The following is a 19,786-nucleotide window of genomic DNA, read 5'->3' on the forward strand; positions in this document are numbered from 1 at the left end:
CTATGAGGTCTCCATGCAGCCTTCTCCAGGCTGAACAGCTCAAACTTTCTCAGCCTATCTTCATACAGGAGGTGCTCCAGTCCCCTGATCATCCCTGTGGCCCTCCTCTGGACTTGTTCCAACAGTTCCATGTCTTTTTATGTTGAAGACACCAGAACTGGACACAATACTCCAAGTGAGGTCTCATGAGAGCAGAGTAGAAGAGCAGGATCACCTCCTTCGATCACCTAGTTCCAACCCCCCCTGCCATAGGCAGGGACACCTTGCACTAGACCATGTCACTCAAGGCTCTGTCCAGCCTGGCCTTGAACACTGTCAGGTGTTCAGGTAATCGTCTTGAAATTTAACGCCTCAATTAACATGAAAATTGTACCTGCCATTTACAAACACTAAGGGTCACAGATTTCAGTATGCCATTATGACAACCAGTCACACATGCATTCAGATGTTCACAAATTGCCACTACAACAGACATGCAACAATGAAGATGTCACTTAATTTTCTGAGGAATTACAGGAATTTAACTGCAAAGTACACCTGCAATCTTGTAATCAACCTTAATTCAAATCCAATATCCTGAAAGCTACATAAAAAGATTCCTTCAGAGATCACCATCTGTCATTCACACATCTGCACCAAACTCAAGAAAAGGAACTTGAGCACAAGCTGCAGAACTTGTATTTTGCAACACTGAATTTCAGCTTATTAAAATAAGTGAAGAAAGCAAGCCCACCAAATGCCTTGTGCTGCCTCAGTTTTCAGTTCGATGCAAATCAAAATGTAAAACATACGCTACCATAAACAACTATGTAATGAATGAAAAATAAATTTAAAGGAATAAGCACAACTTTAAAAAATGCACTAAATAAAACTTTCAAACAGACACAGCAAGGACAGACAGCTTTTTACTTATTAAATAAACAGCAGGGAAAAAGAACAAACAATAAACAGCTTATAGTTAAACAGGACAGACTGTTATTATTACAACATCCTGGATTACTTAGATAAAAACTACCCATCCAGCAATTCTTCATCTCTGTCAGCATTTTTTAGTAGCAGCATTTGTGCTAGAAGGCACAGTGCCTAGCAAACTCAGACATACAACCTCTCAAGAAACACCTTCCTCCTTGCTTATTATCCTACTCAATTTGTAAGTATTCTTTCAGAGTATTCCAAGAAAAGCAATTCTACACCTGATTACATATTAGTATTTAATTTTCTTTTCATGGTGCTCTAAGAAGCTGATTAATGAATTTTTTATGGCAGCACCTATCATAGAGTCATCACCGTCCCCAGATTTACTCACAAGCAACAACGTAACATTTCTACTGTATGAGAAGCCTACATTATTTGCAAGCCTGTGATACTGTAATTTTACAGCCTGTAAACCCGGATCTGAACGATTTGGTTCAAAACCTGATTATTGTGTAGGGGAAAAACATTACATTCTTCACTAGAACTCAAACACTACACTGAACTTTCAAAGCAATCTAATTAATATGGTCAGAACATAATATACTAAGTAGATTTTACGGGTGCCTCTCAGGCAGCTTATGTACTTCATTCTGATCAAAAAAAGGTACTACATGTTCAGGCTGCTTAACAATTGCAGTAATTTCATGTGGTCAAGTAATTCATAGATTAATAAATGGCTAGATTCACCTTAATTCAAGTCATTGTCATAGCAAAGGTTACTTTTCTGCATGCAATTCTACCTTTTTTTTTTTAAAACCCTCTATCTTTTCCCCAACCTCTCCTACGCTGTTTAACCATATCCCTGTACACGTGATGTAAAATCAGCATTACACCCTGCTGTACCTTCAGTCCAAGTTTTAGGGGTAATGGTAGCTGTATGCCCAGGCATCCCTGGAGCAGGGCCTGGTCCAGTTGCTGCACCACTCATTGTATGTAACCCAATCCCTGCAATTGAACAGAGGAAATAAACTTACTAAGACACAAAGCATTTTGAAGTATTTGAAAATCATTCTTTTCCAGCATGCTAGTGTATGCAGGCAAGTAGCATTTTTCTTCATTAAATACGAATTTACGTAGATTTTATTAGGAGAAAATATATGTAATGAAGCGTATTAAAATAATCACAGAATCATAGAATAGTTAGGGTTGGAAAGGACCTTAAGATCATCTAGTTCCAAACCCCTTGCCATGGGCAGGGACACCTCACACTAAACCATGTCACCCAAGGTTCTGTCCTCTCTCCTCTGTCCTGTCTCCTAAAAAAACTTAGTAGCAAAACCATACCCACAGAAATTAGGTGACCAGTGAAATTAAGATCATTACTCAAAGATATCATCTTAACCCTCCATTTCTAATGCGAACTCAGCAAAGGAGCTGTTCACAAACAAATAGGTGCAGGGCGTTTCATATTTTTGGTCCTTTTCTTAGGACCAAAACATGCTTGCATTGTAATTCTATTATCATCAGGAGAAAAAAGTAAAACCCTTTTCTTCCCTTATGTTTTTCACTTGAAAGCACACTATACATGGTTTGTTTTACTTTCACAACCTAAATGGTCTGTCAGTGTGCTCCCTGTTTTCTTATCTACTTTTTTTGCACAGTGATCAGAGTCTGAAAACTCACTCTGTGAAAAACAGTAGAATTACGATCAGTAAAGTATAATTATCATTCAAAAAATGAAAAGTATAATCAGGATAGACACAGCACTGCCAGTGAAATCACTTTTATTTCAGTTTTGACAATATCCTGTTAATAACAGATGTGTCTCATGTACTTGCTCAAGCTTAAAACCAAAGTTCACTTAATAAACCCAATACAATCCCAAATTACAGCCCTGCACAGCATCCCATTTCTTCATTTTCCACAAGCAAAACTTCAAGAATTACCTGTGCAATGACACAAGGCCTAGATTCACTTACCAGACTGTCTGTTGAAGGCATTAGGAGGCTGCTGCTGTTGAATGCCAGGGAGAGTTCGCTTGCCCTGAACAGCAAGCTGAAGGTTTTCTGGTAAAGGCTGACCTCTAGCTAGCATTTTGTATGCTAGAATCTGAGCCCGCAGCTGATGCAGCTGTACAGGGCTGAAAGGCGAAGGACCTCTGTTAGGCTGATTCATAGCTTGTGGGTCTCCTGGCATAATGGGTCCTTGCTGGCTGGGAGTCATCTGGGGTGGAGTTGGACCTCCTCCAGACATTGGACTGGACACATGCTCGGGTGCTCCTAGTGGAGAAGGGTGTGGAGACATGTAACCTGGAACAGGTAAGAGGATCACAAACTTACCTCTCTGGTTAATCAAATCCAAATTCCATCATATTTCTTTAAGAGTACATTCAGCATACAATGCCTTTTTCAGGTAAGGATAGCTGACCTACATAGTATTACTTTCTGTAAGAACAAAAGTACAATCTGAAGTTTCCTCGGCTACCAACATAGCCTCATGAGCTATTTGTTGAGAAGAGCTATGATTATATCATACAATAATTTCTAAAAATAATAATTACCTTTGTGTTTGGAGCAAGACAAACTAAAACATAAAATACAATACAGAAGCATGAGGATGTGGTACTGCTTCACTATGACACAAAATACCTCCTTGAGGAACACATGTTGTTAAGTCTGCCTGTTCTACACCATATTATTGTGAGTTTATTTTGATGCACACACATCAAGTAATACCCACTCACTGATACAGAACCTCTTCGCCAAAACTTGCCAACATACATAAATAGAAACAGATGGTTTCAATTTCTATGCAATTGCTCTTTAATTTATACAGAATAAAGGTTTGAGCCAGACAAAGAATGTTCAATACCTTTTACTGTCTCAGTGCTCAAGAACTTGCAACATCAACTGCAAGCACAAAAATCACCTTCTGAAGAAGCTGCTGAATACTGTTAATTCTATATAGGTCTAGGAAAGCAAGCACAGTGCTGAAGCAAATAGTGCTTGTATCTTATTATAGCACTCTTGAATGCAGTTTAAGTTTCACTTTTAATTACATTAATACTTATTTCCTTGAACTTCAGAAGGCATCCATGAAGCGAGATGGCATAGATTTTTGGTGAGAATACCAAGAGTATGTAGCTTGTTAGAGAAAAAAAATAAAGAGCAATCCTTCAGGTAATATATAACAGACAGATTGTAAAGAGGTCCCATGAAGAGTGGAAAAGACAATCATTTACCCATTTAAAGTACTCTGGTACTGTGGAACACAAAAAAGTGCTTACCAAAGAATAAAAAAAAAAAAAGTAAACATAAACCAACAAAAAAACCCATGAATCAAGGAATCTTCTGTCTTACATATTCTTTAGTAAGCCATGGATCACTGAATACGAAAGTTCACGGTTCTGACACCAAATTTATCCTTTCTTCACTCTTCCTGACACTTAAAAGTGAAACTAAATCAATTTAATCTACACAGTCCAGAACACAGAAATTTTGTCCTCTCTTTTGCTTCACTCTTCTTATTGACCCTTAAGGGCAACACAGGCAAAATCCCAAAGTAGTCTCAACTTTTCTGAGATGACAGCACCTGTAGGTTACTAGAACTTCTACAAGCAGATAGATGAGAGAGCTAAAGAATTGTAACTCCACCAATGCTGAGGTCTGGGGATGAAAATCTTGTACAATAAAGGTTGTAAATGTCTGAGATAAAGGACAAAGAGAGGACTTCAGTTCTTCTGGAAGAGGAATATAAGGTAAAAGTACAACAGCAAAAAAAAACGATTCTGAGATGGGAAAAGACTAGGCAAGACAAGACAGGGTCGGTGTTGGGACCAGTGCTGTTTAATATTTTCACCAACGACCTGGATGAGGGAACCGAGTGTACTCTCAGCAAGTTTGCTGATGACACTAAACTGGGAGGAATGGCTGACACACCAGAAGGCTGTGCTGCCATTCAGCAAGACCTGGACAGGCTGGAGAGTTGGGCGGGGAGAAACTTGATGGAATTCAACAAGGGCAAGTGTAGAGTCTTGCATCTGGGGAAGAACAACCCCATGTACCAGTACAGGCTGGAGACTGACCTGCTGGACAGTAGCGAAGGGGAAAGGGACCTGGGGGTCCTGGTGGATAGGAGGATCAATATGAGCCAGCAATGTGCCCTTGTGGCCAAGAAGGCAAATGGCATCCTGGGGTGCATTAGAAAGGGTGTGGTTAGTAGGTCAAGAGAGGTTCTCCTCCCCCTCTATTCTGCCTTGGTTAGGCCGCATCTGGAATATTGCGTCCAGTTCTGGGCCCCTCAGTTCAAGAAGGACGAGGAACTGCTTGAAAGAGTCCAGTGCAGAGCCACAAAGATGATTAAGGGAGTGGAACACCTCCCTTGAGGAGAGGCTGAAGGAGCTGGGTCTCTTCAGCTTGGAGAAGAGGAGACTGAGGGGTGACCTCATCAGTGTTTACAAGTATGTAACGGGTGGGTGTCAGGATGATGGAGCTAGGCTTTTTTCAGTGATATCCAGTGATAGGACAAGGAGCAATGGGTGTAAACGGGAGCATAGAAGGTTCCACGTTAACATCAGGAAGAACTTCTTTACTGTGAGAGTGACAGAGCACTGGAACAGGTTGCCCAGGGGGGTTGTTGAGTCTCCCACATTGGAGATATTCAAGGCCCGCCTGGACAAGTTCCTGTGTGATGTACTCTAGGTTAACCTGCTCTTGCAGGGGGGTTGGACCAGATGATCTCTTGAGGTCCCTTCCAACCCTTGGGATTCTGTGATTCTGTGATTCTGTGAGTTATCTAAATAAGATGAAGACAGGAAAAGAAGACTAATTAGAAGAAAAAAAAAGCAAATCACAAGAATAGGAAAGTCAGATGAGTAGTTCAATGCAAAGGACAAAAAAAGACCTTAAAAACTTGAAATTAATAAAGTTATTTACTAAGTCAATATTAAAATTGTTTATACATCCCCTGGTGGTGATAAAAGCAATTATAGATAAGAGTAAATTTACATCACGTTGTCACCTTTTTCCACTAACTCATTTTTGCCTCTTCTTTTTTTAAGAAGGGAAGCTACAAATCCATGTTGCACACTGCTTTAAACGAAAAATAATTTTGCCACAACGAAAACCAAGATATAAACTGCATTACTGTTTTATACTATAAAATGGGGTTTATTGCAGTATTTACTCATTTACTAATACATTTCTACATCTCGGAATTTACTTGAAATGGCACCTACTTCAAATTACACTGTTTTCAAAACCGGCTTTCAAAGAAAAGGCAAGAAGTTTCCCCCTCAAGTTATATCTTCTTTAATCACTGATAAATTTCAGACCTGGGATCTTGAAATGCATCTAGACTGTAAAAATCTAAAACTGTATTGTAAGATACTAAGCACTTGTTTTCAGTCCTGACAATTCCAGCTGCATGTCTGTGGCTGGACTTTTTCAAGCAGGCCTTTTTTGAGACACTTTAACCTCAAAGTCCTGTGCACTGGGATTCTTGGTAATAGAAAAGTAAGCTTGACAAGAGTAATACTGAAAACCAGAACTCCAATAAAATAATTTGGAAAACAACAAAAGCCTTCCAAACTTCTTGAAAAGGCTCTAAAATGTGACATTTACAGAACCTAAATTTTATGAAGCTATATGGAAATTTTCCTTTTAGAGTTTGAAAACTTTCAGCAGATTTAGCAGTGTAACGATACACAGACCCACAAACTGTCTTAATGAAGTTTCTATACCACTTAGTTTTTCCTAAGTCACACATGGCCTTTGAATAAGGACACAAGAAGACTCACAAAAATTGAATTTAACCTGCATATATCATAGAAGAAAAAAAAGACACAACCCATAACAATGTTCAATACAGAGGGAAAGACAGACACCTTCCTGAAATATGGAAACAGGCTGCAAAAACTTAAAAAGGAAAAAAGTAGCTTATAGAAAAGTTGAAGCGAGGACAGGTGGCCTGGGAAGAATACATTGTTAGGGAAGCTAGGGATCAGGTTAGGAAAACTAAGGCCCAGTTAGAATTGAGTCTGTCCAGGGATGTCAGCGATACAGGAAGGGCTTCTACAGATATGTTGCTAACAAACAAACGACAGACTAGGGAAAATGTGGGCCCTCTCTGGAAGCTATCAGAACTGGCTACACAGGATTTGGAGAAGGCTGAGATTCCTAATGACTTCTTTGCCTCAGTCTTCACCAGCAAATGCTGTGACCACAACACCCAAGTCTTGGAAGGCAGATGCAGGGACTGTGAGAATGAAGACCTTGGGCCCACTGTAGGAGAAGATCTGGTTCAAGACCATCTTGAGAACCTGAACATGCACAAGTCCATGGGACCTGATGAAATACATCTGCGGGTCCTGAAGGAGCTGGCAAATGAAGTTGCTAAGCCACTGGCCATCATATCTGAAAAATCATGGCAGTCAGGTGAAGTTCCCGACGACTGGAAAAAGGGAAATATAACCCCCATTTTCAAGAAGGGGAAAATGGATGACCAGCTACAGAGCAGTCAGTCTCACCTCTGTGCCTGGCAAAATCTTGGAGCAGATTCTCCTGGAAGGCATGCTAAGGCACATGAAAAACAACAAGGTGCTTGGTGACAGCCAGCATGGCTTCACTAAGGGGAAATCCTGCCTGACCAGTTTGGTGGCCTTTTATGACTGGGCTACGGAACTGATGGACAGGGGTAGAGCAGTTGATGTCATCTACGTGGACTTATGCAAAACATTTGACATGACATCCTTGTCTCTAAATTGGAGAGACATCAACTAAATGGATGGACCACTCTTTGGGTACAGAATTGGCTGGCTGGCTGGCCACACGCAGAGTTGTGGTCAACGGCTCAGTGTCCAGCTGGAGACCAGTAACGAGTGGTGTCCCTCAGGGGTCAGTGCTGGGACCGATACTGCTCAAAATCTTTGTCGCCAACACATATAATAGCTAAGCTACAGGTCATTTTCAAAGGTATCCTTTGGAAAATCCATTATGCCTTAACTGAAAGATAGAACTTTGAAGGTTGATGGTGCTTCAACAAACAGTAGTTAAAACAGTGTATGGATGCCAGAATTACCATATCAGATTTACACTGAGGAACCAGAAACAGTTATTTAGCTCCACTGCATTTTGAATCTGGAGGAATTCCATTCACCATTAAACACAATGTGGGAAACAGTCTTTTATCATGGAAATTCTTTACTGTAAGATTGGTGAAGCACTGGTACAGGTTGCCCAAAGAAGTGGTAAATGCTCCCATTTTTTTCCAACCATTCTATGATTCTGTGAGTGCGCTCTCAACAAGTTTGCTAGTGACATGAAGTTATGTGGTTCAGCTGACACATGAAGTTATGTGGTTCAGTTGATATGCTGGAGGGAAGGAATGCAATCCAGAGGGACCTTGACACGCTTGAGGTGGGCCGGTGTCAAGCTCATGAAGTTCAACCACAGTATCACAGTATCACAGTATGTTAGAGATTGGAAGGGACCTCAAAAGATCATGTAGTCCAATCCCCCTGCCGGAGCAGGAACACCTAGATAAGGTTACACAGGAACGTGTCCAGGCGGGTTTTGAATGTCTCCAAAGAAGGAGATTCCACAACCTCCCTGGGCAGCCTGTTCCAGTGTTCCGTCAGCCCTCACTGAGAAGAAGTTTCTTCTCAGGTTTAAGTGGAACCTCTTGTGCTCCAATTTGTACCCATTACCCCTCGTCCTTTCATTGTTTGCCAATGTCAAGTGCAAAGTCCTACACCTGCATCGGAGCAACCCCAGGCACAGCTACAGGTTGGGCAGAGAAGAGACTCAGAACAGCCCTGCAGAGAAGGACTTGGAGATGTTGGTCCATGAGAAAATGAGCATGAGCCGGCTTCAGTGTGCGCTCACAGCCCACAAAGCCAACCATATCCTGGGCTGCATCAAAAGGAGCATGACCAGCAGGTTGAAGGAGGTGTTCCTGCCCCTTTACTCTGGTCTTTGAGACCTCACTTGCAGTGTTGTGTGCAGTTCTGGTGTCCTCAACCTAAAAAGGACATGGAACTGTTGGAACAAGTCCAGAGGAGGGCCACAGGAAGGATCAGGGGGCTGGAGCACCTCTTCTGTGAAGACAGGCTGAGCAAGTTTGGGCTGTTCAGCCTGGAGAAGAGAAAGTTGTGTGGAGACCTCATAGCAGCCTTCCAGTACCTGAAGGGGGCCTACAAGGATGACGGAAAGGGGCTCTTCATTAGGGACTGTAGCAACACAAAAAGGGGTAATGGGTTTAAACTTAAACAGGGGAAGTTCAGGCTAGATATAAGGAAGAAGTTCTTTACTGTGAGGGCGGTGAGGCACTGGAATAGGTTGTCAAAAGAAGTTTTGAATGCTCCATCCAAACCTAGTGCCCAAGGCTAGGTTTGACAGAGCCTTGAGTGATATGGTCTACAGTGATGCGCCCCTGCCTCAGGGTTGGGGGCTGGAACTAAATGATCTTAAGATCCTTTCCATCCATAACTATTCTAAAATTCTATGATCTTGCTATGAAGCAATTCAAATGCATTTTTCCATGCCACACATGAATTTCCACAAGAAGTATTCAGCACATTCTTGAATACCTAGCAAATTAATTCTTACTTGTTGAATTGCCAAGTTATCTCTTCCCCTAGATTTTCCACAGACAAATTTGTTTTCTATTCTGCATAAACCATTTTGTTTCATTTAACCTCCAGAACAGATGATGGCAAAAGCACTAAATAGTAAGGCTGAAGAACACTTGCAACAGAAGAGTTCTATGTGCTTGCAAAGGACTACACTTAACTTTTGGTTTTGAAATATATACAGAGTAGAAAATACTCAACACCCCCATGAAAGGAAGATCAAACAGCCCAACTCATCACTTAGCTGTGGTAATTCCCAAGCTTTACCAATTTCTCCACTCTTTAATCAGTTTTCTAGCCTTATCTAGGCGAGTTCAGAAAATCTCCAATGATGGTGATTGTTAATCACTCTCATGGTGAGTTTTCTTTCCCTCAAATCCCACCAAAATTTCACTTACATAACTCATAACAATTATTTTTTAAGCTTTTGCTATGCACTTCTGAGGAAAGCCTGGTTCTGTCTTCATAATCCTTCAATAGGTCATAGAAGAGGCTATATCAGAAATCTTCAAGTTTTCAGCAGTTAAAAAACAGTTTTCTTAGCTGTATGCATAATTGGCAACACTCTTTTCATCCCACTTTGGTATCAACTTGTTCGACAGAAATACATCACGACATGTCAAAACAATGTATATTTGTTACAGTATTGACACTGGAAGAAATCCTAGTTATAACACTTTACCGAACACAAGTAATTTTGGAGAGCAGACTGTACAAGAACTTTCTGATCCAACTGCCTTTGACTTCATTTTAGTTAACAGAAGCAAAGAACATTTTCCTCGTCTGTTTTAAAGCTGAAGGACCAGAGAGATAAAAATTGAGAGCTTTTTTTTTTGACCACTTTTAATGCTGTAATTAAACAGAGGAGAACACGTATGAAATCTAAACCCTGATAATAAATAGATGGAAAGACTCAAGGTCTTACCAGTCCAAACACCAGCTTATTCAGCAGTGGTCTTGACTCCGCACTAAAATTTGACAAGACTTAAATAATGAATATCTGAGGATATGTGTCATAGAATCATAGAACGGTTTATGTTGGAAGGGATCTTAAAAACCATCTAATTCCAACCTCCCTTCCCATAGGCAGGGACACTTTCCACTGGACGAGGTTGCTCAAAGCCCCATCCAACCTGGCCTTGAACACTGCTGGGGATGGGGCAGCCACAGCTCCCCTGGGCAACCTGAGCCAGTGTCTCACCACCCTCACAGTGAAAAGCTTCTTCCTCATATATAATGTAAATCTCCCCTCTGGCACGTTAAAGCCATTCCCTCTTGTCTTGTCACTCCATGCCCTTGTAAAAAGTCCCTCTCCAGATTTCTTTTACGCCCACTTCAGGTACTGGAAGGCTGCTCTAAGGTCTCCCCAGAGCCTTCTGTTCTCCAGGTTGAACAAGCCCAACTCTCTCAGCCTGTCCTCACAGAAGAGGTGCTCTAGCTCTCTGATCATCTTCATGGCCTCCTCTGGAATCACCCCAGCAGGTCCATGTCCCTCTTCTGTTGGGGTCCCAGAGCTGGAAGCAGTCCCTCTAGGTGGAATTTAACAAGAGAAAGGGGGAACCACCTCCTGGTCACACTCTTTTTGAAGCAGCCCAGCATACAGCTGGCTTCCTGGGCTGCAAGTGCAGACTGCCAGCAAATCTTCCTGCTAAAACTGATAGCAAGGGCCTATCTTTACTCAAAAATGTGACTGGATTAGGAAGATATAGATAGGATTGACGAAATTTAGTTCTGTAATTCATTTACGTTAACTATCACTTCAACAATCAGTTAGTTTTTTAAAAAAGGTAAGGAATCAAATACATGCCCACAGTACACTAGTAAAGAAGCATCATGTCTTAGAACACAGTGAAAAATAAATTTTGATTGGACAGAGGCTACAAACTTTCTTCAGGTAAGCAAAATATAACGTTTCCTTGTCAGTAGTTCAGCCAGGATTAACACAAGTTCTTCTGAAAGTCTCAAGAAAGAGAGGCCAAGTGTGCACATCATTTAAAATTAAGACTGTAGAAATAAACTTTTGAGAGCTCTTATGCTGGCAGGCAAATGGATAAGGTGACAGATCTTTTCTCATTTTTAAAAGGGTAAAGCAAACCAGAAAAGGAAGTGCAGCTAACTTACGAATAGGAGGGACAATGAACACTGTTTATGAAGTAGCCGTAACTTATTGAATTCTGTAAGTTAAACTTAATTGGTGTATCTTCATAAGATGTTCAACAAACACTGCGTTAACAAATACTGTAATTAAAAACATATACAGATCAAGTCCAAGAACCTTAAATCCCTGCTGCACTTACAGTTTTACTTGCAATAGCATGCAAAGACACCCAAACTTTTTAAACTGGTCTGTTTTTCACTGCTATGCTACAGTAACTGTATTTATTTTTTTCCAAATTCCAGAAAAACACAGAAATTGTTTTAGCTCATTTATCTTTTTATGATTTCAATTATAAATATTTTATTTTACATAAATATTTGAGTTGTCTTTGCAATTTCTCCCATTCCTCTTAAAAAATCTAAACATAATTTTCATCTTCTGGATATCTCTATTTAAAAGTTTAACAACATAAGAGTAAATGTCACACCTGAATACCAATACTGGGTTTATCGGAACAGCTCATTCACAGAGACTGACGACAGTTTCTAACGCAATTAATTCAGTTTAGAAAAAATTACTATTTAAACAGCTAAATATGAGGTTGAAGCAATAGATTTCATTTAATCTATTAACATTAACAGAAAGATATTAAGACTAAAAAGAGGGACCTCACTGTGCACAAGTTCAAGAAAAGAAAACTGGTCACCAGAAATAGTCAGGAATGTTAGTTAGCCTTTCTCCAATTAGGCAAAAAATGTGGAAAGGAGTAACTGTTGAGGAGAAAGATACTCAGAATATTTTTCCCTGTAAATTACTGTCACACTTCTGAAAACAATCCTATTGCAGTATGACTGAAATAAAAATCTGACAATCTGAGCTAGTAACAGATTATCTCTACACTAGTAGCATCTCACTGAGCATCAAGGAAAAAAAAAAATCCAGAATCTAAACGAAGTTTCACACCTTTAGTAATTATTGTTAGTTAAAAAATGCAAAAAACTCAGAACAGTAACTACAATTTAAACGGCAAACAGGCATTTATAAGCAAAATTACAAAGTTCTTGCAGATTTAGTTAACAAATATTTCCAATTTGCTCATAAAAATAAGTCATCTCACCTCATAAAGGGTCAGTTATTTCTTAATATAAACTGCAAAAATCATTACTTCCAAATTCTGTATCTAGTCATTCTTTGCAAGTTCAGTGGTCTTCATTTCAAGATTGTTCATTCACAGCTGCATGGTTTACTTACATAAATTATATCTACAACTGCATGTGGAGTCCACCAATTTATTTCTAATTTATCATCCACATTCATAAGCACATGCTTTATAATATTCCTGCTTTTGTACTTAGAGACACTCTTTTGCAAAACCTTCTTCTTAAAAAAAAAATACTAAAAATATTGCTATTGGAACATTTGACATTTTAATGAAATCTCACTTTGTGACTAGCTCCAACTGATCTGTAAACTGCAACAAGACTACTGCCTATGCATTTATCATCACAACTGTTGTACTCAAAGCAGCAAGAACAGCAGCATTTTATGACAACTATCCATCTCTCCATTCTCAAAGAATTAAAAGCATTGTCCTGTCCTCTAGCTTACCAGTTCTTCTCAGATCTTGAAGCCTGTTTAGAGGTTCACTGATTTCTGACAATAAGAGACCATTATGGCTACAACAGTCTATGTAACCTGTATAAATAAGACTACAGACTCTTACCCTCTAAATTATCTCTGCCCTTTGGTCTATGGAACAGAAGAGAAAGAGCCAATGTAGACTTAAACTTCATGTGACAGAAATCCTACCACAAATACTTGGGTAAGCCTTGTCCCAAAGGTTATTTCTCTTTGTTAAGTAAGATTTAGATATTTAATAGACTGAATTGACCTAATTTAAATTTGCAGGTAGCAAAATTCACTGGACCATTGTGAGAGACTGATTTGAAATCAGACTCCACTCCTGATTGTCTCAAAGATTGGTACGAGAAGTTGAGATGGGATTCCACCTATCTTTTGTCTCAGAGATGGATGGAAGGAGTTAAGACTCTTCCACTGTCCATTGCCTGAGGGATGAGTGGGAAAGAGCTAAGACCTCCAGGACTGGTGTGAGGAATTGCCCATTATCCCAAGAATTGATGCAGATCTGTGCAGCTGAAGAGCTGACTGCAAGGGAAACTGGTCCACCAGGAACCTGTAATACAAGACATGAAGAACAGACGTACTCCCCCCAACTCATTATAAAACGGGGAAAAGGTAATCACGAAGAGGCACATCGCCAGGGAGTCTCTGCCATGAAGATGACCCCAGGAGGACACCTCCATGAGGGCACTCTCCACCGATGATTACTACGGACGCTGAGGGACACCATTCGTGCACCATGAGGGCAATTCCAACAGGAGACCTCCAGGGGTACCTTCAAGGGGACAACTCCAGAAGGACAGCTCCACAAGGACACCCACCTCAAACAACTACTGTGGACTCTTGAGGGACACTCTGCTTCAATACCAACAATGAACCCTGAAGGACTTCCACATCTGACAATGAATCCCCAGGACACCACTGGATCCACGCTGATGACTCTCTCTCTCTCCCTCCCAAATCCTTGCTTAATTTTCAACCTTTTTTTTTTTTTTCAATCTGTCTTATTGCTATCCACTTTATTACAATAATTTCCCTTTTATAATAATTGTCTTTTGTCAATAAACCAATTGATCAATTACAGTACTTGACCTCGTTTGCATCTTAATTACACTCTTGGGATCACAAACTGTAACAGGGACCAAAACTAGGATTTTCTCTAACCGGACCCTCACAATCACCTAATACAATCCTTTCCACAACCTGGGAATGTGCAGGCTGAGCACATCTTTTAATTCTCAGAGAGAATAAACAGAGTTTTTAACATTCTCCAGGAAAAAACAAAAAGACAAAAAAAAACACCCACACACAAAACCCAGAAGTCTTCCAAGTTTCAAATCATTCTTTTCTTTCTCTTCGTAATAACGCGCAATTTCAAAGAATCATTAAGGTTGGCAGGAACTTCTCCAGATCATCTAGCCCAAGTCCCTGTTCCAGGCTGCTCAGTAATGTCCAATGAGGTTTTGGCTATCTCCATGGATGTCAACTGGACAGCCTCTCCGGGCAACCGCCTGTGCTGTTCAGCCACGTTTACAGTAAAAGCATGTTTTCTTATTTTCCAGTGGAATTAAGTACATTTCAGTTTTTGCCAATTGTCTCTTCTTCTATCACTGATAATAACTGCAAAGAGTCTGCATCCCTCTTCATCACTCTGTCCTATCAGGTATTTCCAACCCTTCTCTTTTTCAGGCTATGCAGTTCCAGCTCACTCAGCCTTTCCTCATACAAAAGATGCTTCAAACATCTGATGATACCTTACAACATTTCTCAGTATCTTTCTGAACTGTAGATACTAGAATGGAATAGAATACTATGATATAGCCTTCAGCTAATCTATTAGAAAACGTGATACAACTCCTCAATTAATATGGCCTTGCTTCTCTATGCAGGTAGTACACTCCATCCTGTGTTTGCAAACAGCGTATACGGCAATACACATTTAAGTCTGGCAGAATAACCGGAACTTGTTTCAGCCTTTTGGCTTTGTGTGATACAGTCTCATACCACCTACATAATTAAATACTTTGCTCCTAGACATACAGCACTGTTGGCTGTGCTAAAATGTATGCTGGAGAAATAAGTGCATTCTACAGCACATCCTGCTCAGCCTTTGTCATCAACTTCTCTCTTTACTGTTAAGCCTTTGTGATACCTGTAAATTCTGTCAGCGCTGATTTTACACTTTTTTCCAGATCACTAACAAATACATTGAACAGCACTGAACCAAAACAGCAACTTGTAAGACTAACTACAAATATCAACAGCTTGATTATTATCTTCTATTTACAGTTAGTTTTATAATGTCATTTAACTAGCTTAACATATTTAATATAGGTCACATTAATTTTACTTAGTGCTTTCTGTTACTGAATGTCACTCAGTAACAAGCCCCGCAACTTTTGTAAGCCTGTAAGACAAAGTTCTGTCTATCATTACTACTACTAGCTTTAATGATGCACAGAGAAACCCCATAACTGGGCCAGAATCCATTTTCTTGACAACTGTACAAATACTGTACTGAACTAAGTACAGTACAACTGTTTTCACCTCGTAAATGAATTTAGCTTATGATCTCCACAAAAGAGTACTAGATTTGCTTGACAAGTCTGACTTTATGCCATTCAGAGGGACCTGGAAAAGCTTAAGTGGGCCTATGCAAACCTCATGAGGTCGGAGCAACCCCCGGAACCAGCACTGGCAGAGGGATGAAGGGATTCAGAACAGCCCTATGGAGAAAGACTTGGGGTACTGATGAATCAGCTGGCATGAGCTGGCAGTGTGCACCTGCAGCCCAGAAATCAAGCCATATGCTGGGCTGCATCAAAAGGAGCATGACCAGCAGGTCGAAGGAGGTAATTCTCCCACTCTACTCTGCTCTCATTAGACCCCACCCACAGTACTGCATCCAGCTCTGGGATCCCCAACACAGGAAGGTCCTGTTGGAGGGAGTCCAGAGGAGGGTCACAAGAACAATCATCATAGGGATGGAATACATCACCTAGGAGGAAAGACTGAGACAGTTGGGATTGTCCAGTCTGGAGAAGAAATGCCTTTGTGGAGAACTTACAGCAACCTTCAAATACCCACAGGGGGCTGCATGGAAGATGGGAACAGACATTTTAACATAGCAAGAGGACAAGAGGTAATGATTTTAAACTAAAGGAAGGTAGATTCAGACTAGATATAATCAAAGAAATTTTTTACAATGGGTGTGGTGAAACACTGGAAAAGGTTGCCCAGGGAGGTGGTGGATACCCTATCCCTGGAAATATTCAAGGTCAGGCTGGACAGGCCTCTGAGCAACATGATCTAATTGACGATGACCCTGCTCACTGTAGGAGCGTTGGACTAGATGACTTTTAAAGGTTCCTTCCAACTCAAACCATTCTGCTCATGCGTCCAAATTAGTGGCAGAAATTCAGGGTCATCCATTCCCTGGGGTCATGAACTTCTTCAGCTACCTTTCACCAAACATCCAAAAATCACAGGATTAACTAACTAATGCATAGATTTACCCACTTCGAGGCCCACAACAGTAAGTGATATGAACTAAGACCTAGAACTACTGAGGTGCAATTTCTATTTGACATGCGTATTGTTAAAAATTGTACACACTTGCAACATAAGCTCAACTATCAGATATTCAAGAATCTACAAGGCAGTGAACCTTTTAGTAAGTCTTGGTTTCTAACACTGTACCAAACAAAACTGAAAATTTTGTCAGGATTAGAAGATTTACCATGATTTTTCCAGGGATTCTCAGAGAACTCACACTGTTCTCACCCTCTGAGTGTGGGCATGAGTAAGCTCACTCTCCTTTACATTGCCAGTTTCCACAAAAATCCTAGAAACAGGACTCACAGGACTCCAATCCCATGGTAAATCAGAGTGAAAGTATCCAACAAGTTCAAAGGCTATTAAGAAACATGTTTTTCTGTCTTAGATCTGTACACTAATGGGGAAAAAATACAAAGTTAGCAGATGGGACTTTGTACAATATGTGTCAGAATATCTTCAAGTGCCATCACCATTTTTTTCAAAAAGATAATTGTATAAGAAGAAAAAAAAGGCAACACAGAGGTATAGCAAGCTAATTTCAGTTGGATTCCTCAGGTGTTGCTGTAAAATAATAAATTATGCAATATATAAAGCTTTGTCTGCTTGTTAAATGAGCAGTTAAATGCCCAACGTACTGAGCTGCTTACAGAATGCAAGCTCATATGGTGCAAGCTAAATGACACAAAGAAGGCATATAGCGATGTGGTAAAAATAGTTTCTATTTTCTAGCATAAAAAAATGTAGAAAGAACTTTGATCAGCTCTTGACCAAACCTTACAGATATTAATGATATTGCTTGTGTGATTCTCTCTTATTGCTCCTTCACCATAGGATTAAAATAAATTTTATTTTAATGCATTTATATTTACTGTAGCCACATAAGATAGGGAAGAATTAAGTGGGGGGAGTTTAGAGATCTGAACTGGAATCTGTAATAGACTTAGCCCAATTACTTGCCCCAGCCACAGACCTGAACAACAGCTTTGTTCTGCTACATGACTGATGGCTATTCAAAATGTAAGGGGATTCAGCTATTCACCTTGCCTTGTGCTATCATTTCAGCCTTTCCAAAAAAAGCTGAAATGAAGTAACTGGAAATCTGTTACATGGAACTACTGATTCTTCGTGGAACAAAGGGGCCCCAAATCATATAGCATGCACAGTATGTATAAACCTTGACTATGCTGGTCCATTGGACTCTGAGGTGGGCCCATTCCAGGGTGGGGAGGTCGCATACTCTTCATGGAGCCACAATGAACATCTTCAACCATCCCTTTTTCATGCAAGCCATCAATAGACTGTGAAAACAAAATAAGCATTTATATGGAGATAGTATATAAATCCACTGTAAAACTCCAAAGGACTTTAACTTAAAATCTAAACAAATAAACAGAGTACAAACTTCTCCTGGTAGTCATTCAAAACACATATACTGGGAATGTTTACCCCTGTAATCAGACATATGTGGAAGCACAGAGCACCATTAGACTGCCTGTCTCTTCTGTTCCCTTTTTGGTTTGGTTTTTGTTTCTTTTCCTTCTGAACTGTTCAGCAAACCCAAGGAAGCAAACTGTCCAAATACAAACATATGAATCCTATCAGCCTCATATTACAAAGCAGTGTAACACACACCAACTTACAAAAGTACAGCCTGTGGCCTGACTCAAGTTATTTTTAGTCCAAACTTTGCCCTTTCAGTCACTGCTCTACTGGAATGCCCCACTTTCTGTTTAAAAACAAAGATGACACTTCAGGAGGTAACCACTTCTTTGCAAGCAAAACCAGGGACAGGCAGTCAAGGCAGGGAAGACATAGCTCTAATCAAGTACTTGTGCTCCCTAAAGTTCTTGTCATCTATTTCACTCTTTAAAAACTACAGTTCCCATAGTACTTGAAATGCAAAACAGCGCCAAGTGCCTTTTTCAGAGAGTGCAGCTAAGACAGCCTGGCATCACAAAAACATGCTGAAGGCATGCAGGACAGTGGAAAAGTTTCCAAAACAGAAACTAAAGGGCTCTGAAAGTGAAAACGGGGAAAGTAACACTAGAAAGATGATGTCTTATGAAAACTAAGAAGTTTTTTCCTGAAAGCAAAAATTACATCAGGTCCTTAACTAAGAAAGAGATTATGCTCATTAACTTAGTACTCTGCAAGGCTTTGCATTAAGATAGGCTGGCATCACTTCCTTATCTTCTCTTTACAGAAGTATGAAACTCTGTCCCTCTCTGTAACATGTCATACATACTAAATGTTTTTGCAAACCCTATTGTGAATGGAGAGCTTGCAATCTGTTTTATCTAAATGCACACCTATTTACTGAGAATTCTTTTTAGAAAGAGAATTAAGAAAACTTTCCCCACTGGAAACACACACAGTTCATAACAGTGTGCAAGAAGCTACATCAAGTAACACAAAAAAGATACTGTCACATTTCTTCCTTTTGAGCAATTTGTTGCACATGGATCAATTTAAGCAGAAGTAAACACAGGTCATCTTTTCTACAAAGGAAAACATTACTCTAAATTTTAAATTATAACCCCTTGATACAAAATTTCCACTTACCATAGTGGAAAAAGAAAAATCAAATCTTGCTGGAGCTATCTTTAGACACATGGTGTGTGTGTGGAGGGGTGCTTATTAGTATTTTAAAGGATTTCACTGTCATTTTTTCTTATCAGAAACTATGGGTTGAAAGGAAAAACATATAGAAACAAAGAATTAACATGGATTTTTTTATATTTAATCAAATTGTTTAGTTGTCATGAAGGTATATTGTGAAAAGAACTTGTATCAGAAAAATACTTGTTATTACTACAGAACCTATTTGTGATTACAGGAACTTGGGCTATGGAGTAGAAATGTAGAGATAGATGACTGACACATCAAAAATAGTTCATCTGTGTTAACCAAGTAAATCCCATTGCCTTTTTCTGAGGCATGAAGAT

The 19,786-nt window shown here is 39.9% G+C and overlaps 1 protein-coding gene across 6 annotated transcripts in view; it reads right to left on the reverse strand.

The window, feature by feature from the left end:
• Nucleotides 1-19,786, reverse strand: part of SMARCA2 (SWI/SNF related, matrix associated, actin dependent regulator of chromatin, subfamily a, member 2) — a 138,855-nt gene that overhangs the window by 103,616 nt on the left and 15,453 nt on the right. For 5 of the 6 annotated variants that reach the window (XM_061375110.1, XM_061375106.1, XM_061375109.1 and 2 more), the window contains exons 3-5: nucleotides 18,016-18,139; nucleotides 2,895-3,224; nucleotides 1,819-1,920 (exon numbers count right to left, since the gene is read on the reverse strand). In XM_061375110.1, the coding sequence (XP_061231094.1) occupies nucleotides 1,819-1,920; nucleotides 2,895-3,224; nucleotides 18,016-18,139 (556 nt within the window). The remainder of the gene's footprint in view (nucleotides 1-1,818; nucleotides 1,921-2,894; nucleotides 3,225-18,015; nucleotides 18,140-19,786) is intronic. The other variant, XM_061375111.1, reaches the window with a different exon arrangement.

This window comes from Neopsephotus bourkii, unplaced genomic scaffold (assembly GCF_033783945.1).
Source record: "Neopsephotus bourkii isolate Nb327-2 ecotype Australia unplaced genomic scaffold, CSIRO-AGI_Nbou_v1 NB_1658, whole genome shotgun sequence".
In the NCBI taxonomy this organism is placed as follows: domain Eukaryota; kingdom Metazoa; phylum Chordata; class Aves; order Psittaciformes; family Psittacidae; genus Neopsephotus; species Neopsephotus bourkii.